At 43.0% G+C, this 23925-nt stretch overlaps 1 protein-coding gene across 3 annotated transcripts in view; it reads left to right on the forward strand.

The window, feature by feature from the left end:
• The first annotated feature begins 12611 nt into the window (after positions 1-12611).
• Positions 12612-23925, forward strand: part of SCUBE3 (signal peptide, CUB domain and EGF like domain containing 3) — a 1252506-nt gene continuing 1241192 nt past the window's right edge. For all 3 annotated transcript variants that reach the window (XM_075335886.1, XM_075335887.1, XM_075335888.1), the window contains exon 1: positions 12612-13171. In XM_075335886.1, coding sequence (XP_075192001.1) covers positions 13048-13171 — 124 coding nt within the window. In that variant the 5' untranslated portion in view covers positions 12612-13047. The remainder of the gene's footprint in view (positions 13172-23925) is intronic.

The following is a 23925-nucleotide window of genomic DNA, read 5'->3' on the forward strand; positions in this document are numbered from 1 at the left end:
ACAGGGCCGCTGCTGAACCATTCCAGCACTCACATATGTCTGCACAGGGGTTGTGACTGGCACAACCCGATCAGGTGAGTGTATTCATTCTTTTACTTTCCTAAACTCATAAACCGGGTAAGACTCTATTTTGCGCCTTTCTTTCCCTACCTACAGTTTTGACCATGTGCATGGCATTATGAAGTCTGAAGACTACCAACAAATTTTGCAGCATAATGTAGGGCCCAGTGTGAGAAAGCTGGGTCTCCCTCAGAGGTCATGGGTCGCAGTTATTTTGGCTAAAGGTTGTGCAACAAAGTATTAGGCTAAGGGTGCCAATACTTTTGTCTGGCCCATTTTTGGAGTTTTGTGTGAAATGATCAATGATTTGATTTTTGTTTCATTCTCTTTTGTGTTTTTTCACTGCAAGCAAAATAAATGAAGATAATAATACCAAAGAATTTGTGATTGCAATTATTTTCAAGAAGAAACTGAGTATTATCTGACAGAATTGTAGGGGTGCCAATACTTTTGGCCAGCACTGTAGCATCAAAAATGGTGTGAAATGTGGTACCCTTGAGGTGTTTCTTCAGGTTTGGAAAGAGATGATCATCGGAGAGAGCTAGATCTGGTAAATAAGGTGGGTGGTCATCTATTTGTAAACCCAGCTCTGCCAGTTTTGCTATGGTCGCATGTGCAGTGTGAGGGGAGGCATTGTCTTGCAGAAACAAGATTGTATTGGACAGCTTGCCGTGCTTTTTGGCCTCCAAAACGGCCTTCAATTGGGCCCAATGTTCAATGTAATACCTTGCATTGATGGTGAAACTCTTTGGAATGTAGTCAACTAGCAGCATACCCTCCTTATCCCAGAACACAGGCGCCTTAGTGGCTGATTTTTGCACCCTGAACACTGTTGCCATATGCAATAAACACAAAATCTTGAAAACATATATTAGACACGTAAGACTTCCATGTGATGTAACATTCGTTACCATAGGAACAAAAAAAGATCACAAAGCCAAAGACTTATCAGCAGACCCTCGCATAGGGACAACCCTAAAAAATCATATCAATGACAGTCTAATGTCAAGCGTTTCTAATTTCTGCTGATATTTTGGTTTCTATTTTGCAAGGTGAAGCATTTTTTTCTGAAATGTAGATTACTGTTTTCTTAATGTCACCAGTATATTTCCTATACCTTATAATAATGATGCTGCTCCATGGAAACTATACGTGCTACAGAAAAACTATACATTTTTTAAACCAGGACAAAAAGATGATTCAGAAAAGTACAAAGTAACCTGCAATGATGACAAAAAAATATTTTTTTGTAGACCTGTTTAATAAAAGTAGCTGTCATTCACCTTCTCAGGGTCCAGCACTACCTATCTAGCTCTTCTCTGGTCTTTCTTTACTTTCTTCAGGGTTCATATTATGACTACAGTGCACATCAGGGCACATTAACACTGCCGTCAATCACTGAGCTCAGTGATGGAGAAACAAGGTATTGGTAGTTTGGACTGCTCATCACTCCTCTTTAGGGCTACTGAAAATGATCAATAAGCAAGTGAAAAAGAGGCTCAGAAATAGCCGTTCTCTTTTTAATATATACCTTGTTCTTGTTTAGGTACAGTCATATGAAAAGTTTGGGCACCCCTATTAATCTTAACCTTTTTTTTTATAACAATTTGGGTTTTTGCAACAGCTATTTCAGTTTCATATATCTAATAACTGATGGACTGAGTAATATTTCTGGATTGAAATGAGGTTTATTGTAATAACAGAAAATGTGCAATCCGCATTTAAACAAAATTTGAACGGTGCAAAAGTATGGGCACCTCAACATAAAAGTGACATTAATATTTTGCAAAAATAACAGCCTCTAGTCACTTCCTGTAGCTTTTAATGAGTTCCTGGATCCTGGATGAAGGTATATTTGACCATTCCTGCTTACAAAGCAATTCCAATTCAGTTAAGTTTGATGGTCGCCGAGCATGGACAGCACGCTTCAAATCATCCCACAGATTTTCAATGATATTCAGGTCTGGGGACTGGGATGGTCATTCCAGAACATTGTAATTGTTCCTCTGCATGAATGCCTGAGTAGATTTGGAGCGGTGTTTTGGATCATTGTCTTGCTGAAATATCCATCCCCTGCATAACTTCAACTTCGTCACTGATTCTTGTACATTATTGTCAAGAATCTGCTGATACTGAGTTGAATCCATGCAACCCTCAACTTTAACAAGATTCCTGGTGTCGGCATTGGCCACACAGCCCCAAAGCATGATGGAACCTCCACCAAATTTTACTGTGGGTAGCAAGTGCTTTTCTTGGAATGCCGTGTTTTTTTGCCTCCATGCATAACGCCTTTTTGTATGACCAAACAACTCAATCTTTCTTTCATCAGTCCACAGGACCTTCTTCCAAAATGTAACTGGCATGTCCAAATGTGCTTTTGCATACCTCAGGCGACTCTGTTTGTGGCGTGCTTGCAGAAATGTCTTCTTTCGCATCACTCTCCCATACAGCTTCTCCTTGTGCAACGTGCGCTGTATTGTTGACCGATACACATTGACACCATCTGCAGCAAGATTATGCTGCAGGTCTTTGGAGGTGGTCTGTGGATTGTCCTTGACTGTTCTCACCATTCTTCTTCTCTACCTTTCTGATATTTTTCTTGGCCTGCCACTTCTGGGCTTAACAAGAACTGTACCTTCCATTTCCTTACTATGTTCCTCACAGTGGAAACTGACAGTTTAATTCTCTGAGACAACTTTTTGTATCCTTCCCCTGAACAACTATGTTGAATAATCTTTGTTTTCAGATCATTTGAGAGTTGTTTTGAGGAGCCCATGATGCCACTCTTCATAGGAGAGTCAAATAGGAGAACAACTTGCAAGTGGCTACCTTAAATACCTTTTCTCATGATTAGATACACCTGCCTATTACGGAGTGTTCAAATCAAGAAATTGATAAGGGTGTCCATACTTTTGCACCGGTCAAATTTTGTTTAAATGTGGATTGCACATTTTCTGTTAGTACATTAAACCTCATTTCAATCCAGAAATATTACTCAGTCCATCATTTATTAGATATATGAAACTGAAATAGCTGTTTCAAAAACACAAATTGTTATAAATAAAAAAGGTTAACATTAATAGGGGTGCCCAAACTTTTTCATATGACTGTATCATTCTATAATATGCTATTGAGCAATTTTATCATAAGTATAATTAAATCACATTTCCTGCTTTTTTCATGAGTAAACATGAATCAAGTGTTTACTTTAACTGGAACCTACCACAGGTCCTGTGTTAACTTTTACTGTCTGTGACCTTAGTATTTAGAAATTTATCAGAATATGATGATAACAATTCTGAACTAGAAATCAAGATCTCTTTGTGTTAAGAGTATAAAAGAAAGATTTTATACATGGTCTAAAGATACCCTATTTATATGTTGCAAATTTTGTCCATGGCTTCAATTTAGTTAGGACTAGAGTTGAGCGCGGTTCGTGGTTCGTGGTTCTCCAGTTCGCGGTTCGAGTGATTTTGGGGGCTGTTCTAGATCGAACTAGAACTCGAGCTTTTTGCTAAAGCTCGATAGTTCTAGTTACGTTCGAGAACGGTTCTAGCAGCAAAAAGCCAAGCTAATTACTAGCTGGCTTTCCGCTGTAATAGTGTAAGTCACACTATTATGAAATTTCAGCATATAGTGTGCGGGAACAGCGCATTCAGATCACTGCTACTGGGATAATGGCGATCGCCATTTTTTTTTTCCTTGTCTTCCTTCCCTAAGCGCGCGCGTGTAGTGGGGCGGGCCAGCATGTCAGCCAATCCCAGACACACACACACACACACAGCTAAGTGGACTTTAAACCAGAGAAGCAACGGCATGTGTGATAGGCTGTCCATGTCACATGTCCCTGCATTATAAAAACGGGTATCTGCCCGTCCGGACGCCATTATCTGCCTTCTGCGTCTGGGTGTCAGTCACCGCTGGCGTAGCTCCTGTCTCTGATACTGCTGTGTACACTCTACACACAGCGCTATACAGAATAGGGATAGAAGTTTCTATTAGCCCTTGTAAGGGCTAATAACAGCAGGCTCAGAGCCATAGGTGACAGTCAGGTCCGTGGAAACAGATTTTAACAGCTACAAAAGATAACAGCGTCTGTGTAGCTAAGGTCAGGGACTTCCTCGCTGCATTTCCCCATTAGTAGGGATAGAAAGTGAGGCTTCCTTTCCTGTAAACTGACCACAACCCTGGCACTGTACCCTCCTGCCATTTGCACACTCAAGCTCATTGTTACTAAGCCATTATACTAGCAGACACTGAGGAAACTTAGTGGCATCCTAAAAGTGGCTGTTGGACTTCCATTAGTGTCCCACTAGTGCAAATCTATTTGCAGCACCTCTGCATTTCACACTCAAACTCATTGTTACTAAGCCATTCTAATAGCAGACTATGCTGCCAGTTTAAGGGCCGTAGTTGCATTGTCAGGGATAGTTATTGTTGTTTATTCTGCTGTTAATAAAGATAGACCACCGCTGCAATCTACACCACCTTTCAATTTTAATTACCACATTTTAAGTGCACAATCTTGTCGCAATCAAAATGAGTGGCAAAATGACAGATGCTGGTGGAAAGGGGAAGAGGCGTGTTGGAAAAGGAAAAAAAAGGTTTGTCCGTGGGGAAGGTGGCAAAGCTCCATTAACATCTGCTGAAGATAGACCATCTTCCAGCAAAAGTAAGATGTCTACTACTTACTGTCGACAATCCGATGTGCTCCCTTTTTTACGGACACGAACAACTGGAACAAAGGTAGATGATGGCCAAAAAAAGAAAATGCTTGAATGAATCTCAAGTGGTCCAACAAGTGCCCTCTCCGCCACCTCAACTACCGCATCCAAAAAACACCAGTCTTCTGAGTTGCCGTCCCAATTACACTTGCTTTCTCCCAGCTCTGAAGTCTCCATCTGCCCTGAACAGTATGGTGGAACTGAGATGGCTGAGTCTGCAGAGCTGTTCAGTCACACTATAGCCTGGAAATCAGAGGTCTTCTCCCAAGCTACAGTGAGTACAGACCAGGAAATGGTCTGCAGTGATGCCCAGAACCTTTGTGACTCTGATTCAGGCCGTGAGGACCAAGTTTCTGAGCATAATGTTGACCCTTATTCACAAACTGTAACACCTGTTGTTATAGACAATGAGGAACATACTGATGATGATGAGACGCAGATACCAGATTGGGATGACAACTTAAATATTCGGTCAGGGCAAGAAGAGGCTCGGTCTGAGGGTGAGGGGAGTGCAAACACAACAATTGATGAGGAAGTTCTAGATCCCACCTACTGTCAACCCACAGTCAGGCACTCGATGAGGTCAACAGAGGCGGTGGAGGAGGATGCAACTGATGACGAAGTTACCTTGCGCCTTCCTGGACAGAGTTGGAGTACTGGTAGCACGTCTACAACTGCATCCTCAGCCACCACTGTGCCTCTGAGCACTAGTCTGGGTAGATCAGCAGGTCGCATGCCCTCTAAGCCTTGCCTGGCCTGGTCCTTTTTTGACATAGCAAAAGATCGCTAATCGCAAATTATGTGATCTGCAAAATTTCTCGTGATTCTGTTAGTAGAGGGCAAAACCTCAGTAGTTTGACAACTTCTTCCATGAATCGTCACATGAATAAATATCATATGTCCCAGTGGGAAGCTCACCGTGCTGCAATGCGGCCTAGCAGAGCGAACCATCTACCGCCTGCCCCTTCCAGTGCATCCACGCGCTCTTCATCTTCTAGGACTGTGGGGACAGCTGTCACACCTGGTTTTCCACGCACAACTTCCACCACTGTAACCGCAACAGGCAGTTTGCTTGGTAGGTCGTCAGTTGGTTTGGAAGGGGAAACAAGTGCATGTGTACACACTCTCTCAGACATCGATAGCACCAACGTTGGATGAAGGCAACATCATGTCTACGCCTGCAATTTCCTTACAAACCTGCATTTTTCCAGGGACACCCTACTCAACACCGTCTACACATAGCAGCCAGATCTCTGTCCCTCAGATGTGGACAAATAAAAGGCCATTTCCTGCGACCCATGACAAAGCTAAGAGGTTGACTTTATCCCTCTGTAAGCTCTTGGCTACCGAAATGCTGCCTTTCCGCCTGGTGGACACACAGGATTTTTGAGACCTTATGTCTGTCGCTGTGCCCCAGTACCAAATGCCCAGTCGCCACTACTTCTCTAAGAAAGGTGTGCCTGCGCTACACCAGCATGTCGCACACAACATCACCGCTTCCTTGAGAAACTCTGTGTGTGAACGGGTGCATTTCACCACCGATACTTGGACCAGTAAGCATGGACAGGGACGTTACATGTCGCTGACAGTGCACTGGGTAACTATGGTGATAGATGGTGAAGGGTCTGCTGCACAAGTCTTGCCGTCCCCACGACTTGTTTGTCAATCCTCTGTCTGTCCAAGTTCCGCCACTGCTTCTGCCTCCTCCACCTCGTCTGAGTCCTCGACCTTCGCCCCAAGCCTGCCTGGTCAAGCCACCAGCGTTCTAACTGTGCAGAAGGAATCACGCACCCCTCATTACTATGCTGGCAGCAGAGCGCAACGGCATCAGGCAGTCTTTAGCTTGAACTGTCTTGGAAATAAGAGTCACACAGTGGCTGAGTTGTGGGCAGCTCTAGAGACTGAGTTTGGTAAATGGTTGTCTCCACTCAACCTGCAGTCTGGTAAGGCCGTGTGCGACAATGCTGCAAACCTCGGTGCGGCCCTTCTCCTGGGCAAAGTGACACACGTGCCTTGTATGGCTCACGTGTTGAACCTTGTTGTCGCGCAATTTTTAACACACTCTCTCGGCCTAGATGGCCTTCTGAACAGGGTATGAAAACTGTCTGCTCACTTCCGCCGTTCAACCACCGCTGCTGAGCGACTTGCATCTCTCCAGAAGTCTTTCGGCCTGCCGGTTCATCGCCTGAAATGCGATGTGCCGACACGCTGGAATTCGACTCTCCACATGTTACATCGACTGTGGCAGCACCGTTGAGCCCTGGTGCAATACGTCATGACGTATAGCCTGGGCCAACGAGATGCAGAGGTGGGGAAAATCACCCTGATGGAGTGGTCTCAGATCAAGGACCTATGCACCCTTCTGCACAGTTTCGACATGGCGACAAATATGTTTAGCGCTGACAATGCCATTATCAGCATGACAATTCCAGTCATTTACATGCTGGAGCACACGCTAAACACTATTCGGTGTCAGGGGGTGGGACAACAGGAAGGGGAGGAACTACAGGAGGATTCATATGCGCAAGAGACAACAACATCACCAAGGTCCAGACGTTCATCATCACCAACGCGGCAGGCATGGGACCATGGGGGACAGGGATCAACAAGGGCGCATGGTAGCAGGCGAAATGTTGAGGAAGGTGCAGGAGAACATGAAGAAATGGAGGACGAACTGTCCATGGACATGGAAGACTCAGCGGATGAGGGAGACCTTGGTCAAATTTCAGTTGAAAGAGGTTGGGGGGAGATGTCAGAGGAAGAAAGAACAGTTAGCACCTCTATGCCACAAACACACCGTGGACTTGGTCCGCATGGCTGCGCAAGACACATGAGTGCCTTCTTGCTGCACTACCTCCAACATGACCCTTGTATTTTCAAAATTAGAAGTGATGATGACTACTGGCTTGCCACACTATTAGATCCCCGGTACAAGTCCAAATTTTATGACATAATTCCAGCCATAGAAAGGGACACACATATGCAGGAGTATCAGCAAAAGCTGTTACTCGATCTTAGCTCGGCTTTCCCACTAAACATCCCTGGTGCAGGGAGTAAATCTCCCAGTTGTAACTTGACAAACATGGGACGGTCTCGTCATCTTCAACAGTCTACCCGTACCAGCAGCATCGTATCTGGTGCTGGTAACAGCAATTTTATGGAATCTTTTCATAATTTTTTTAGACCCTCCTTTGCAAGGCCACCAGAGACAACAAGTCTGACACATAGTCAACGGCTGGAGAGGATGATACAGGAGTATCTCCAAATGAACATCGATGCCATGACTTTGCAAATGGAGCCTTGCTCATTTTGGGCTTCAAATCTTGAAAAATGGCCAGAGCTCTCCACTTACGCCTTGGAGATCTTGTCGTGTCCAGCTGCCAGCGTTGTCTCTGAAAATGTCTTCAGTGCTGCTGGGTGTATGCTGACAGATAAGCACACGCGTGTGTCCAGTGAAAATGTGGACGGACTAACGTTCATCAAAATGAACAAGTCATGGATCCACAAGGAATTTTCTACCCCTGTGTCATCCTGGGGAGAGTAAATGCTTGTGGATTTTTAATGTTCTTGATGCAAATCTAGCTGTGAAGTGTACAACTGGGGCACAAGTGCTGCCAGTGAAGGGGTGAGTGTCTGTGTGGCCCAATTTTTGGAAAAAAGGGAGACTCCGCTTGGAGTAACCCTTGCTTGCTGTGTTTTTTAAAAGGAGCCAAGATCAACAAGTCATGGTTCAGCAAAGACTTTGCTACCTACCCCGGGGTCATCCTGGGGACGGTTAAGTATGGCGTATTTTTTAATGTGCTTGATGCAAATCTAGCTGTGAAGTGTACAACTGGGGCACAAGTGCTGCCACTGTGCCACTGAAGGGGTGGGTGTGTGTGGGGCCCAATTATTGGAAAAAAGGGAGACTCCGCTTGGAGTAACCCTTGCTTGCTGTGTTTTTTAAAAGGAGCCAAGATGAACAAGTCATGGTTCAGCAAAGACTTTGCTACCTACCCCGGGTTCATCCTGGGAACGGTTAAGTATGGCGTATTTTTTAATGTGCTTGATGCAAATCTACCTGTGAAGTGTACAACTGGGGCACAAGTGCTGCCACTGAAGGGGTGGGTGTGTGTGTGGCCCAATTTTTGGAAAAAAGGGAGACTCCGCTTGGAGTAAAACTTGCTTGCTGTGTTTTTTAAAAGGAGCCACGATGAACAAGTCATGGTTCAGCAAAGACTTTGCTACCTACCCCGGTGTCATTCTGGGGACGGTTAAGTATGGTGTATTTTTGAATGTGCTTGATGCAAATCTACCTGTGAAGTGTACAACTGGGGCACAAGTGCTGCCACTGAAGAGGTGGGTGTGTGTGTGGCCCAATTTTTGGAAAAAAGGGAGACTCCGCTTGGAGTAAAACTTGCTTGCTGTGTTTTTTAAAAGGAGCCACGATGAACAAGTCATGGTTCAGCAAAGACTTTGCTACCTACCCCGGTGTCATTCTGGGGACGGTTAAGTATGGTGTATTTTTGAATGTGCTTGATGCAAATCTAGCTGTGAAGTGTACAACTGGGGCACAAGTGCTGCCACTGAATGGGTGGGTGTGTGTGGGGCCCAATTTTTGGAAAAAAAGGGAGACTCCGCTTGGAGTAACACTTGCTTGCTGTGTTTTTTAAAAGGAGCCAAGATGAACAAGTCATGGTTCAGCAAAGACTTTGCTACCTACCCCGGTGTCATCCTGGGGACGGTTAAGGATGGCGTATTTTTGAATGTGCTTGATGCAAATCTACCTGTGAAGTGTACAACTGGGGCACAAGTGCTGCCACTGAAGGGGTGGGTGTGTGTGGCCCAATTTTTGGAAAAAAGGGAGACTCCGCTTGGAGTAACCTTGCGGTGTTTACATGATTGTAGAAGGGCATGCCATGCCTATATCTGTGTCTCATCCTCTTTTCCTTGTAACGCTGTTTTGTTTTCGCATGAGAATTTGTTCTTGTCACTTTCCCATGTGTTTGTGTTGTGTTGTGAGTTGTTTGTCACCTTTTGGCCACATGTGAGGGTGTTTTCTAGGTGTTTTTATGTGTTTGTGATTGCCTCCCATTGTTTCCTATGCGGTTCGAGTGGTTCGGCGAACCGAACTCGAACGAACTCGAGTCGAACCACTGTCGGTTCGCTCATCTCTAGTTAGGACCTTGCAAAAGTGGAAATTATAGATTTACTTGATTCCTTATTCCTTCCTTTCTATATAAGTAATAAATGGCTTTTATATTTTTATTTTTTATTGCCATGTATATAGATAGAGCATAGGTAATAATGTTAGGTTCCATTGATAAAAAGATATGTTTATAAGTAAATTAGAGGAAATCATTATGACAACGTCATACTGGAAGATAACTGGTTATTTTATGTTACACAAGACGTATTAAAACCTAAATGCCCATGGTTTAAAGTTACTACTTGATTTGTCTCTGCTGCTACTCGACATTTTATAAGTGTATGCAATTTTCTGTAATGAACTTTAAGAAGTTAAGTTATGCTTTATATTATGCAATCATCAAATAATATCAGCTACACAGCGCTCTGTACCTCATCCTTTTGCCCTTAGCATGACTTGTTCTAACTACTCCTTAAGTGCCCTATGTAATCCAGTTTTACTCATATTTAATCAAGCAAAGGAAATGTGTAATTAGAATCAGCTGCAGAATCAGTCTCTCCTACTTCTTCTTGTGACCTTCGGCCCCTGTCCGTGGCATATCTCCCTTGAGAATACTATTGCACTGTACCATATGAAGTGATAGAGGTAAACACTTTGAACCCTTTCCCTAATTCTCCATGAATACTTTATAAAGCAGAGCTCTGATCAGCACATAGCAAGGTCTTTTTACTTAATTTACCATTATAGTGCTGTTCGTGAACTATTGCCCCGTTTGCAAATAAATTAAATATCTAGAAACATCTGGAAAAACTTGCTTTTTGTTAGGAATAGAGTCATACAAAACAAATATCATTTGGAAAAGGGAATTTTTCCCTTTTTATTTATCTTTTCAGCCCGGGTTCATATAAAGATCTCTTTATTTCCATTGCTTTTTTAATCAAGCCAAAGGCAGAACCAGTTGTGACTTGACAGGCAAATATTTAATGATAAATACAACTTGAAAGGTTTTTTCTTTTCTTTTTCTACTACACAGTAAGAAGTATCAAGTATGCAGTTGTCGCGGGCGGGGAGGGAGCCGTCGCTGCTGCGCTCTCGCTGGCGCTCGGGTCCGGCGCTGCTGCAGCTTGCTGCTCGCTGCTCGGTGGCTCGAGCGGTGGGCCGGATCCGGGGACTCGAGCAGCGCTCCTCGCCCGTGAGTGAAAGGGGATAGTTTTTGGAGTTGGGGAAGTCGGTTTGTGACGCCGCCCACAGTTTGTGGTGAGGTTGGGACACCACCGCTGCTCTAGACGGGGATCCCGGGAGCGATGACAGGGAGCAGCCGAGATGTTTCTCTCCCCTCCGTGGGTAGGGGGTTTTGGGTGGTCCCAGGGCCCGGTGAGGTGACTGGAATGTGGATGGCAGGGTTTGGTGAGGTGCAGGGTCGCGGGGGCAGCGCGGTGCCCGACGGCACGGTGGTACTCACTCAGCCAGTAACATACACGGAGTCTCTGGTGAAACAAACGGCTGGATGGATGGGTCCCGCAGCCAGCTGCAGTTGTCACACCCAGTAGGTTGGCGGTGACTGCCTTTCCCTGCACCTGTAGTGTGTTTTCGGCCCCGATGGCTTCCCACCGGTAACCCGCTCCCCAGCTTTGATAGGCGCTGGAGGAGCTCCTTTTACCCGCAGGCTCTGGCCCTGGGAATTGTAGCCTTGGCGGTGACTGTATTTCTCTTCACGGTTTGGACGGTTGCCTTCAATCGGGTCTTTGCTGCTGGGAAACCCCGGAGGTTCCCGTCGCTAACGGATTTGACCAGTTTAACGGCGTTTTAACAGCCTGGTCGGGGTCCGTAGGCCCTGCCGAATGGTGCTGGCTTCTCTTCGCTCCCCGGTTCGGTACCGGTGGGCCACCGCCTGTCCCCGGTCCTACGGTTCCACGTTTATCGGCCTCTCCTGCAGACGGCCACCACCGTCTGCCAACCTTGCTGTATGTGCCCGGGCCACGTACCCGGACACGGTCAGACTGCTCCTCACTTGCCACTTTACTCCTGCTCCTTCACTCTCCCTAACTCCACTCCTCACTTCTCTCTCACTTCTCACTACTCTGACTTCCTTTCCCGCCTCCAGGACTGTGAACTCCTCAGTGGGTGGGGCCAACTGCCTGGCTCCACCCCACCTGTTGTGGACATCAGCCCCTGGAGGGAGGCAACAAGGATTTGTGTGTGACTGGTGAGCCTAACCGGGGTGTGGGGTGTGTTGTTGCCGTACCTGTGACGACCTGGCTTGTCCAGGGCGCCACACAGAAAAGAGACAAAGGTAACAATCTGGTGAGAGAGGTCTTTGGTATTGAAAATGGACTTCGCCTGCACTACATAATTCAGCACATTACTGATACCTACTCTGAGAAAAGTTTAGGAGTTTGCAAAATATTGACCAAAAATAATATAATAGCTCATTACAAGTTTTAAAATCCAGGTAGTATGGAAAAGCCCTCTGTGTAGTGCCTAAATATCACCCGAGACAGGACATCTTTGGAAAGAAAAAGTGTAGGAGCATACCTCCCTCCTTTCCCCCCTCTCCTCCTGGACCCCCTCCTTTTTCCCTCCCTCCTTCTCCACTCGCCTTCCTCCTCCAGCAGGAACCTTTGTGTGTTGCAGCTGGTGAGGGGGGAGGTTTACTCTATCTTTTCAGTATACAGACTCCTTTTTACCAGCAACACTTCTCCTGTCCTCATTACCCTACTGATCTATTTTTATCTTATTTTTGTGAGTAGAAAAGGGTGGCGGAAACCAGCAGCATCTTTCTTCTCTTTAGCTTTTTACATTTATTTTTATTTTTAAAACATCATAATAATGTGTGATGTTTTATTGGATGAATTTACAGCTACAATGCATAGAAAATTGCATCTGTTTTCAGTGCAACTAAAATACATGATGAGTCAACTCTAGTAAATTACTACCTGGGCCGCTGCTGGCGAACAGTATGACACTTTTCTTCATGTAGTAGGGTTTCTTCACTGAAAAATTAGTTTGTATTAAACATGCTGCATGGAAAGTATAAAGCTCCTCGCGAAGAATGTGCTTGACAGCTTAAGAGAAGAAAGTTGTTCACTATTGAGCATTCAGATTTGACCCTTCTGCGTTATATGTTAGCCAATTATGTCTCTTTATTGGCACAAAGTATGTACACCCTATAAGTTTGGTATACCTTGGGGTACGATATTTTTTTTATTTTTGCTCCTGTCTTACGCCGGCCACATCTGTTTCAGCACAGCAAGCCAAGGTAAGACAAGCTCTCCCTGCTGTACTTGGTATCACTGCTGTAGAAAGTATCTCAGAGGATACAGAATGCTTTAATCTTAGTTGTCAGCTCCTTGTCACAGCGTGAAATGGTTATTACTTGGGTAATTCTTATCCATCAATTACATATACTGTAATGCTTTTCACTTGATCCTTCTTTTTTAGGCTGTAATCAAGATAAATCCTTATTTCTATTCTCGACCTTATAATTAACTTCGCCATTATAACATCCTTTAGAGCTTATCCCAAATGTTATATCTACTTAGATCTCAAGGATAACAACATATTTTAGAAGGTAATGTGTAAAGTTTAATGCAAATTTCCACACAAATATCAGACATGTGAGATCATTTCATATTCCTTAATGATACCTTAATTGGTGGAGGAAGGTTGTACTAGATGGACTTAGGTATTTTTTAAACCTATGTAACTATGTATATTATAGCATTTGAGTATTTGTTATTATGCATTTTTTCCCTAATTGGTTCATAAGACTTGATTAATTAGCAATAACTGGTTTATTGTCATTTACATATCTTTAAGCATCCTGTCCTTTCATTATGAAGCATAATCTTGTCACTAATAATAGAAACCCCAAACAGCAGCAAACTCTATTGTCCGGAATAAAGTACTTATCAATTTAACGTTATGCAAGCTGATTGTTGTCACACATAAACCTATAATCTATGCGTTAAGGCCAATTCTCCACCTTTGTATGTTGTGATCCAAAGCCCGGTAACATAAGCATCAAGTTATCCTGCTTGTTCATTATTGAGCTTGTGCACTGATTTTCTGTTCCATCTTTGTTCTGACCTTTGAATTAGTTGCCTTTGAGGGCTGAGCTAGCCTATGATGTGTTTTCTTGCTGCTGTTATGAGACCTCTTGTTATTTTTTTACATTTTTTAGCTATGACTGTGGATGTTTGGTAGGCTGGGAGACTCTCAGCCCACCAAGTTTTCAGGGCTAGAGGCTAGCAGGCTGGGTTGGCGGGGGCTAAGGAATAAGATCTCAGTTTGTATAAAAGTCTTTGATACGTCACTTAATTAAAAACAGCAAATAGGGAAATGACCATGTTCAAAGTTGAGACATTCTTGGAAGACATGCTAATTGCTAATATATAGCTGATATTATTCTGGCAGTGATAATAAGATATATTGTATTTTATGATATTTAGCTATTTTTGTTATTGTTTACATTTTTATCTTTTAGAACTTGTTACTTGCATAGTGCCAACATATTTCTCTAGTGCTATCATCACTTACAATGAGTCCTTGTCTTCAATAGTGAAGGGGGGCACAAGACAGAATTTGTACATTAGGGATAATTTCATAGAACATGAATTACCCAATTACCTACTACCCTTTTTGCCGCATAGTCCAGTAATGATGCTTATCTGGCTATTGTAGGCGCTTTTACTGATGTACAGAGGTTACCCTAGACTCTTTGTCAGGTCTGTGGTTACATCTAAATCTTTGTCAACAGTCACATCAGTCCCTGTCTTTAACCCCTTCAGCCCCGGGGCACTTTCCGTTTTTGCATTTTTGTTTTTTGCTCCCCTTCTTCCGAGAGCCGTAACTTTTTTATTTTTCCGTCAATCTTGCCATATGAGGGCTTGTTTTTTGCGGGACAAGTTGTACTTTTAAATGAAACCATAGGTTTTACCATATGGTGTACTGGAAAGCAGCAAAAAAAGTCCAAGTGTGGAAAAATTGCAAAAAAAGTATGATGGCACAATAGTTTTTGGGATGTTTTATTCACGGTGTTCACTATATGGTAAAACTGATGTGTAGGTGTGATGCCTGAGGTCGGTGCGAGTTTGTAGACACCAAACATGTATAGATTTACTTGTATCTAAGGGGTTAACAAAAATTCACAAGTTTGTCCAATAAAAGTGGTGCACGTTTTGCGCCATTTTCCGAAACATGTAGCGTTCTTATTTTTTGGGATCTATGGCTCAGTGATGGCTTATTTTTTGCGTCTCGAGCTGATGTTTCTAATGGTAGCATTTTTGCGCAGATGCTACGTTTTGATCGCCTGTTATTGCATTTTGCGTAAAACTTGCGGCGACCAAAAAACGTAATTTTGGCGTTTGGAATTTTTTTGCCACTACGCCGTTTACCAATCAGATTAATTGATTTTATATTTTGATAGATCGGGCATTTCGGAACGCGGCAATACCAAATATGTGTATATTTATTTATTTTTTAACCCTTTAATTTTCAATGGGGGGAAAGGGGGGTGATTTGAACTTTTAGGTTTTTTGTTTTTTTTTTTAATTTTTTAAAACTTTTTTTTTACTTTTTTTATTTTATTTTACTAGTCCCCCTAGGGGGCTATAGCGATCAGCAATCCGATTGCTGATCGTTATCTGCTGATCACAGCTATACCGCTGTAAACAGCAGAAATAGTCACTATCTTTTTTCCTCTGCTCCGTGCCGAGGAAGAATGAAAGTGAAACTTCGTAGCAGCAGGCGTCATCACATGACCCTGTGCTACGATGGAAACCACCGAACGTCACGTGATCACTCACGTGACGTCCGGAGGGGGCAGCGGTAAGTAAAAAACATGGCCGCGCGCATATAAGTCTCGCTGCCAGACTTTGGCAGTGAGATCTAAGGGGTTAATGTTCCGGGTGGAATGCGATTCCACTCGGAACATGTAGGCACACATGTCAGCTGTTGAAAACAGCAGGGGGCGGGGCTTACCGGGACACGATCCATGACGGAAAGATCCGTCCATGGTCATGAAGGGGTTAAAAAGGAGGGAGGTTCGCAATCAAATTAATTTTTGCATCTCAGATATACACATACACTAGGGCCAATTTCATAGGAACTATTTACCAATCAGTAAGTGAGAACACACAAACTCCATACATATGCTGCCTTTGGCTGGCTTTTAAACCTTATTGCTGCTAAACAACAGGGCTCACCACAGAGTTTTAGGTATCATGCACATGGCTGATAGGTCTATATAACTTCTAAATTGTACAGAGCTATAAAACAGTAACCATAAAATCCTTAAGTGGCTCTATGGAACCTTCACATGCTTCTCATTTTATTTGAAGGCTTAGGCTAGGTTCGCACACTGCGTCTTTTTGATGCTGCGTTTTTGGCCGCTAAAAACGCACAAAAACGCACCTGCGTCGAAAAAACGCGGCAAAAACGCACGCGTTTTGCCGCGATTTGGTGCTTTTTTTTGCTGCGTTTTGCTGCGTTTTTGCTCACTGCGTCCTTATGCGTTTTTTATCAGTGAACAAAAAAAAAGGTCTGATGTCATTTCCTTCTTCAATGTGTTCTTCATTCTCCACTAGTGTATGCAGAAGAGCAGATAGCTGCAGAACTACAAGGCTCAGCATACTCCATCCAATAGTGTATGCAGGAGAGCAGACAGCAGCTGCAGAACTACAAGGCTCAGCATGCTCCATCCAGGACTGTATGCTTGAGGGAGAGTCAGGGGGAGCAGACCTACAAGGCTCAGCATCCTCCATCCAATAGTGTATGCAGGAGAGCAGACAGCAGCTGCAGAACTACAAGGCTCAGCATCCTTCTTCCAGGACTGTATGCAAGATTTCTTTGCCCTCCCAAACAAAAAAAATGACGTGGGCTTCGCCATATTTTTGTATGCTAGCCGGGTACAGCAGGCAGGTACGGGCTGCCCCCAACCCCCAGCTGCCTATTTGTACCTGGCTGGGAACCAAAAATATAGGGAAGCCCTTTTTTTTAAATTATTTCATGAATTTCATGAAATAATTTTAAAAAAAAATGACGTGAGCTTCGCCCAATTTGTGAGTCCAGCCGGGTACAACTAGGCAGCTGGGGATTGGAATCCACAGTGCAGGGTGCCCATGCTTTCTGGGCACCCCCGCTGTGAATTGCAGTCCCGCAGCCACCACAGAAAATGGCGCTTTCATAGAAGCGCCATCTTCTGGCGCTGTATCCAACTCTTCCAGCTGCCCTGATGCCGGGTGGCTCACTGGGTAATAATGGGGTTAGGGCTAGCTGTATAGCTGGCCCTAAGCCCGAAATTCATGGTGTCACGCCAATATTAGACATGGCCACCATGAATTTCTAGTAAAGATAAAAAAAACACAACACAAAGAAAAATATTTTTATTAGAAATAAAACACAACACAATTAGTGACTCCATCTTTATTGAAACAAAGAACCCCCCCTCCGCAGTAATCCTGGGTCAGGGTCCCGCGCCGTCCAATCCGGATCTAATATCATCTGATCGGTTTGCTGGAAGGCAAAGCGATCAGATGATGTGTCAGGATCAAGTGCCTGAATCCCATCACACATCAGCTGATTGTATAAAAGCCGATTATACAATCAGCAGATGCATCGGTGCAAAAAAAAAAAAAAAAATAATACTCACTTATGTGCTGATTACCGGCAGCTCCTGCAGCGATGGGGCGGGAGTCTGATCCTGTGCGATCGCTGCAGCAGCTGCCGGTAATCAGGGATGAAGTCTCCTGACGCATCCGCTGATACCGGCCGGGCGCCCGCGTCACCGCGATACTTACAATCACCTGATGCGTCAGGTGACTGCATCAGGTGATCCATCGCCAGGTCCTGCATCCATCGGATGTTTCCTGGCCATCTGCACACAGCCGGAGCGGGGGTGGCGATACCGTGAGAGGAGATGGGAGCGGGCATGGCACCGGGAGTCTGTAGACAGGTGAGTATAACTTTTTTTTTTTTTCTACTGTTAACTTTTGTTTTCGCAGCCGCTTCCACCTCCTGCCTGTACATGGCGCCGCACGGCAGCATACATGCACAGGACGGGAGGTGGAAGCGGCGGTGACGGTAACGGGAGGATTCACGCTTCTGTATATACTGACAGAAGGAATCCTCTTCCTGTACACGTCACTTTACTACCCACCTCCTGCGTTTATAGCTGCGTTTTTGGTCTTAGAAACGCACCAAAACGCACCAAAACGCAGCTATTTGCGTTTCTCATTGCGTCTTTCAACATCCCATTGAACTCAATGGATGAAAAGCGCAGTGAAAAACGCGGGAATAATTGACATGCTGCGTTTTTGTGGCACCACAAAAACGCAGCTGAAAAAAACCAGATGTGTGTGGACAGCAAAAATGAAAACTCATAGACTTTGCTGGGGAAGCAAAGTCCTGCAGTTTTGAGGCCAAAAACGCACCCGAAAAACGCGCAAAAACGCCGCGAAAAACGCACTGTGCGCACATAGCCTTATAGTAATTTACAAAGCTACTCTTCCCAAAAAGCAATGCTGCTAAGAAAGAAATGGCCAATATATAGCCTGTTGAAGAACTTTATTATGGCTCACAGAACACATAAAAATACTACAGTACATGGGACCAACAACACACATGTAAAATATTCAGTAGAATTAAGAAAAAAATGTGAAATAAATACATTTTTTAATGATGTGAAAAAATTGCACATAAAAATATTTTCCACTAATAACACAAGTCTTATGTTAAACAAAACATGCACAAAATTTGATTTGCCGTAACGACGTGAACTATAAATCTGTCACATATTTATTACATATAGCAAACACTGTAAAAGATGATAAAAAAACCAAACATTGGGGGGTTTCATCATACTTACAAAATAGATTGTATGTAAAACAAAAGGGTATAACTGAAAACGTCATTTCATCAGCATAAAAGACAAACCATCCATTGGCAGGAAAAAAAGTTGTGGCTATTAGAATAGGGAAAGAAAAATAGTTTTTAGTGTGTGAAAGTGGAAAAACGTAAAAAAGTTATATAAATGTTGTATTACTGTAATCTCATTGACCCAAAATAAAGCTGTCCTTTCACTTATACCACATGGTGAGTGGTTTAAAAAGAGAATAAAAAGCAAAAGTAATTTTTGTACTTCTATATACAGCACATGGATGGTTCACAAATGCCACCTGTTTGCTGTAAATATTTTTAACAAACCCATAAATTTGTATTGCCCCTTGTCATCTATTCTGCTGTAAAAAAAATGGACATGCCTCTGTGTGTTTTGTACTGACACATGGTCCGTGTAAAACCATGGGCATGTGAATAGCATCATAGATTATAATGAGTATATGCTGTATCCGTGAAAAAATGGATAGAACACTTGTGTGCCATCCAGATGTGTGAATGAGGCCTTCAGCTAAATTTATTTAAAGGTATGTTCACATGGCGTCTTTAAGATGTGAAGTTTTTCCTTGGTGATGCAACTTCAGGAAAAAGTGGTCTTTTGCCTGAAACGGCTTCACTGGTGGTTGTGTGGTTATTTTTACTGGGTCTTTTTTCCCCTCTAATTTTAATTAACACCACGGTGTTTGGTGAACAGTAAATTCAACTTTACTGACCAATATCAGGATGCTGTCAAGGCAAATAAAATTATGGCATGCATTAAAAGAGGCATAGATGCTCATGATAAGGATATACTTTTGCACCTATAAAAGTTAATACTACCGTACAGAATACTACGCACAATTTTGAGCTGCTGTATATAAGAAGGACACAGGTGAGTGTGAGTGTGTTCAGAGAAGAGCAACCAAGGTTATTAAGGGAATGAGTGGCACCTGTTTGCAGCCATCAATCACCCTAGATTCTCATCGCAGCTTTAGTCCACAATTTCTTTAAAAAAGTGCCAGATTGGGGAACACACAACCCTTGGCCTGGGAACTTGCCGTGTGTGTGCTATCGGTAACAGTATAATGCCTATTACCTCTGGCCACCCCACTGCCTCTTCTGGCCTGTTGCAGTACTGCAAATCCCTCTCCCTCTTCACTGCTGTCCTCACTCTGTATGCCACCTTCCCAAGTGTTCAGCATGGATGGGCTGAAGAGGAGAGGGAGGATACAGAGATGGAGAGTCGTTCTCCTGGTGTGGACAGGAAAGTCTTGCTTTTTGGGAGTCTGGCACACATGGCTGACTTTATGCCCTGCTGGCTTTGCTTTGACTCTTGTGTTATATTATATTATATGTCATTTTGGCCAACAACGATTACTGGTTCTTCACTCTTCTCGACCAAAGCTACAAGGAAAAATTTCCATCTCTCCTTTCTGCAGCGGTACAGGCCAATAAAATGTTGCAATACTATAAGGCCTAGTAGAACAATTACTACAAAAATTTCCATGTGACAATGCTGGCAGCAGAGTTCATATTTCCTTTGGCAACCAAGGAGAAGAGATGAAGGAGACACACACCAGGTCTATCAGAAGCAGGAGAACACTATCAAAGGTCTTGGACAGTTTCATTACACCCTTTCATTGCCCATGCCTGGATGCGTGGGATAATCTGGAGGGAAAAGTTTTGGAACATGGTGAAGGAGACCCTAGCCAACTATAGCAGCATCTTCCATGATTCCTCTGTGCCGTACAACTATTTGGTATCCAAGCTGGACACATTGCATTAACTGTTCCTGTACACCTTGGAGGTGCTGTCCTGCCTTGCCACTAGGGTCTTGTCAGAGCGGGTTTTAGTGCCGATGGGAGCATAATAACTGACAGGCTGATTCTTATCAAAGTGAATAAGGCCTGGATTGACCCAGACTTCTCAACCCTACCGGATGACAGCAGCAGGGCCTAAAGCCAATTTAAATGTTCCTTTTGTTTCTGGTGTATTCCCATGAACCCCTTCCCACCCAAAAAGGGGTATACAGTTCATGATTTCTTATTTTTCTTGTCCTCCCCACCACCTTAATAACAAAGTCATCATGCAGCCCTTGCTGTTAATTTTTCCAAGGTGTATATGATGCCTTCCTTCATAATGTTTTCAGGATGTGCTGTCCTCTACAATTCTCTGACATTTAGAGATTTATACCCCCCAGGGGTAAATATATTTCAGACCTTGTGCTTAGTGCATAGGTTTTTCCAGTCTAGGAATCCCACTCCTTCAAAATGTAAAAAATTGTTTTTTGAGGATCGCCTCGACATTTAAAAAATCTTGAAGGCCGAGAATAGAAAACGCATTTCAGGAGTATTAAGATTTCAATAGGCAATGCAAAAAAGAAATAAATCTAGAAAAGTAAGCTTCTGAAACACAAATATCCATGCAGCATTAAAATAAATCCCCAAAAATTGTATAAATACATCAATACCAAAAAGAAAACAATTGATGGTATCGGCCCATTAAAAGATGATAATAACAAGATAATTATAGAGGACATTTAACAACACTTTTCATCTATTCCAAGAATCATTTAACAAGGCAAAAATTAAAGTTCACTACCTGATATAACTAGTTTAACACAAGACGAAGTCTGAGCAAATTAAATATTGACAAATCCCATGGGCCATATAGCATTCATTCATGAATATTGAGGGAATTGAGCTCAGTAATTGACAGACCGCTGTATCTCATCTTCTTAGACTCTCTTGTAACAGGGTTGGTGCCTCAGGATTGGAGAATGGCTGACCTGGTTCCGATTTTTAAGAAAGCTAAGAAGGTGGATCCATGCAACTACTATTCAGTAAGCCTCACATCAGTAGTGTGCAAAGTTTTTGAGGGTGTTATAAGAAACAACCTGCATAAATATATTGCAGAGACTAATATACTGACAGCCAGTATGGATTCCTGAACAATAAGTTGTGTCTAACCAACATTTAATTTAATTGTATGAATGTATACCTTACCATCATATAAAAATAAACACCAGACAATAGACAGTGATTGAAAAATATCAAAAGGATAAAAATCAAATTTGAATATCAAGATTTTCTATATATGCAATAGCGTTATCATTTACAATATAGAAATCATTCTTGTCACCTTGGTAGGATCTCAGGGGGCACTCCTCAACAATGTGCTGGATAGTTTGACGATCTGCTCCACAGTCACAGGTCGGAGAGTCATATTTTCCCCACTTATACATAAAATCTGCACAGACGCCAAAGTTTGTTCTGATACGATTTAGAGTAGCCCATGTTTTCCTTGGTAGATTGAAGCCTGATGGAGGGTTTTGTAAATTAGGGAACATTTGGGGATCACCGTCTACTACATTGACCCAAAGTTCTCGCCATTTTTCCTCTAAATTGAAGTCTTGTTCATGCAAGGTGATTGCAGTTCGGATGGGTGTATTGTAACATCTCTGATAATTTGGTGTATTGGAAGTTTTTCATTATTCACTACTTTAGTGTATTCTTTAAGTAGGAGCGTTTGTCTTCTTAGATTTGCGGGTGCGATATGACTCAGCACAGTTAACCAGTGAACAGGTGTAGGTCTAATAGCACCAGATATTATACGCAAAGAGTTGTTCAGCTGAGTGTCAATTAAGTTTACATGACAGCTATTTAACCATGCTGGAGCACAGTATTCTGCAGCAGAGTACACCAGGGCAAGAGTAGATGTTCTCAAAACAGATGTTGCCGAGCCCCAGGAAGATCCACAAAGTTTCTGAATAATATTATTACGTGCTTTCAGTTTCTGCGCCAATTTATCCAGATGGGATTTAAAAGTTAGACTTCTATCAAGGGTTACACCTAAGTACTTAGGATTGAAATTGTGTTTAACAGATTGGCCTTCAAATTGTACTTTAAGTTCAGTCTTAGCACTTGCATTGTGTAAATGAAAGCAACAAACTTCCGTTTTTGATGGGTTAGGTTTTAATCTTCATTGTCGGAATTACTTTCCCATTACACTAAGATCTTTTGTAAGAACATCCTCTGCTTCTTCCATTGTTTTGCTTACCATAGCAAGTGCCCAGTCATCGGCATATCCAAATTTCCGTGACACTGTTTTAGGAATATCAGCTAGGTACAGGGCAAACAGGAGAGGTGCCAGCACTGATCCCTGGGCCAGTCCGTTGATTAAAGATTTCTTACAACTGGTTGAATCGCCCATAATAAGATGAAAAGTTCGATTTGCAATCATATTGTTCAAGAGGTATCATAGTATCATCATAGTATCATAGTTTTAAGGTTGAAGGGAGACTCTAAGTCCATCTAGTTCAACCCGTAGCCTAACATGTTGATCCAGAGGAAGGCAAAAAACCCCAATGTGGCAAACAAGTTCCAATGGGGAAAAAATTTCCTTCCTGACTCCACATCCGGCAATCAGACTAGTTCCCTGGATCAATACCCTGTCATAAAATCTAATATACATAACTGGTTATATTAGATTTTTCAAGAAAGGCATCCAGGCTCTGCTTAAATGTTAGTAGTGAATCACTCATTACAACATCATGCGGCAGAGAATTCCATAGTCTCACTGCTCGTACAGTAAAGAATCCTCGTCTGTGATTATGATTAAACCTTCTTTCCTCAAGACGTAGCGGATGCCCCCGTGTTCCAGTCGCAGGCCTAGGTGTAAATAGATCTTTGGAAAGGTCTCTGTACTGTCCCCTCATATATTTATACATTGTGATTAGATCTCCCCTAAGCCTTCGTTTTTCCAGACTAAATAACCCCAAGTTTAATAACCTGTCTTCGTATTGCAGCACCCCCATTCCTCTAATAATCTTGGTCGCTCTTCTTTGCACCCTCTCCAGTTCAGCTATGTCCTTCTTATATATCGGTGACCAGAATTGTACACAGTATTCTATGTGCGGTCGCACTAGTGACTTGTACAGAGGTAGAACTATATTTTTTTCATGAACACTTATACCTCTTTTAATACATCCCATTATTTTATTAGCCCTGGCAGCAGCTGCCTGACACTGTCCACTAAAGTGAAGTTTACCATCCACCCATACACCCAAGTCTTTTTCTGTGTCTGTTTTACCCAGTGTTCTACAATTAAGTACATAATCATAAATGTTATTTCCTCTAC

Source organism: Anomaloglossus baeobatrachus, chromosome 2 (genome assembly GCF_048569485.1).
Source record: "Anomaloglossus baeobatrachus isolate aAnoBae1 chromosome 2, aAnoBae1.hap1, whole genome shotgun sequence".
Classification (NCBI taxonomy): domain Eukaryota; kingdom Metazoa; phylum Chordata; class Amphibia; order Anura; family Aromobatidae; genus Anomaloglossus; species Anomaloglossus baeobatrachus.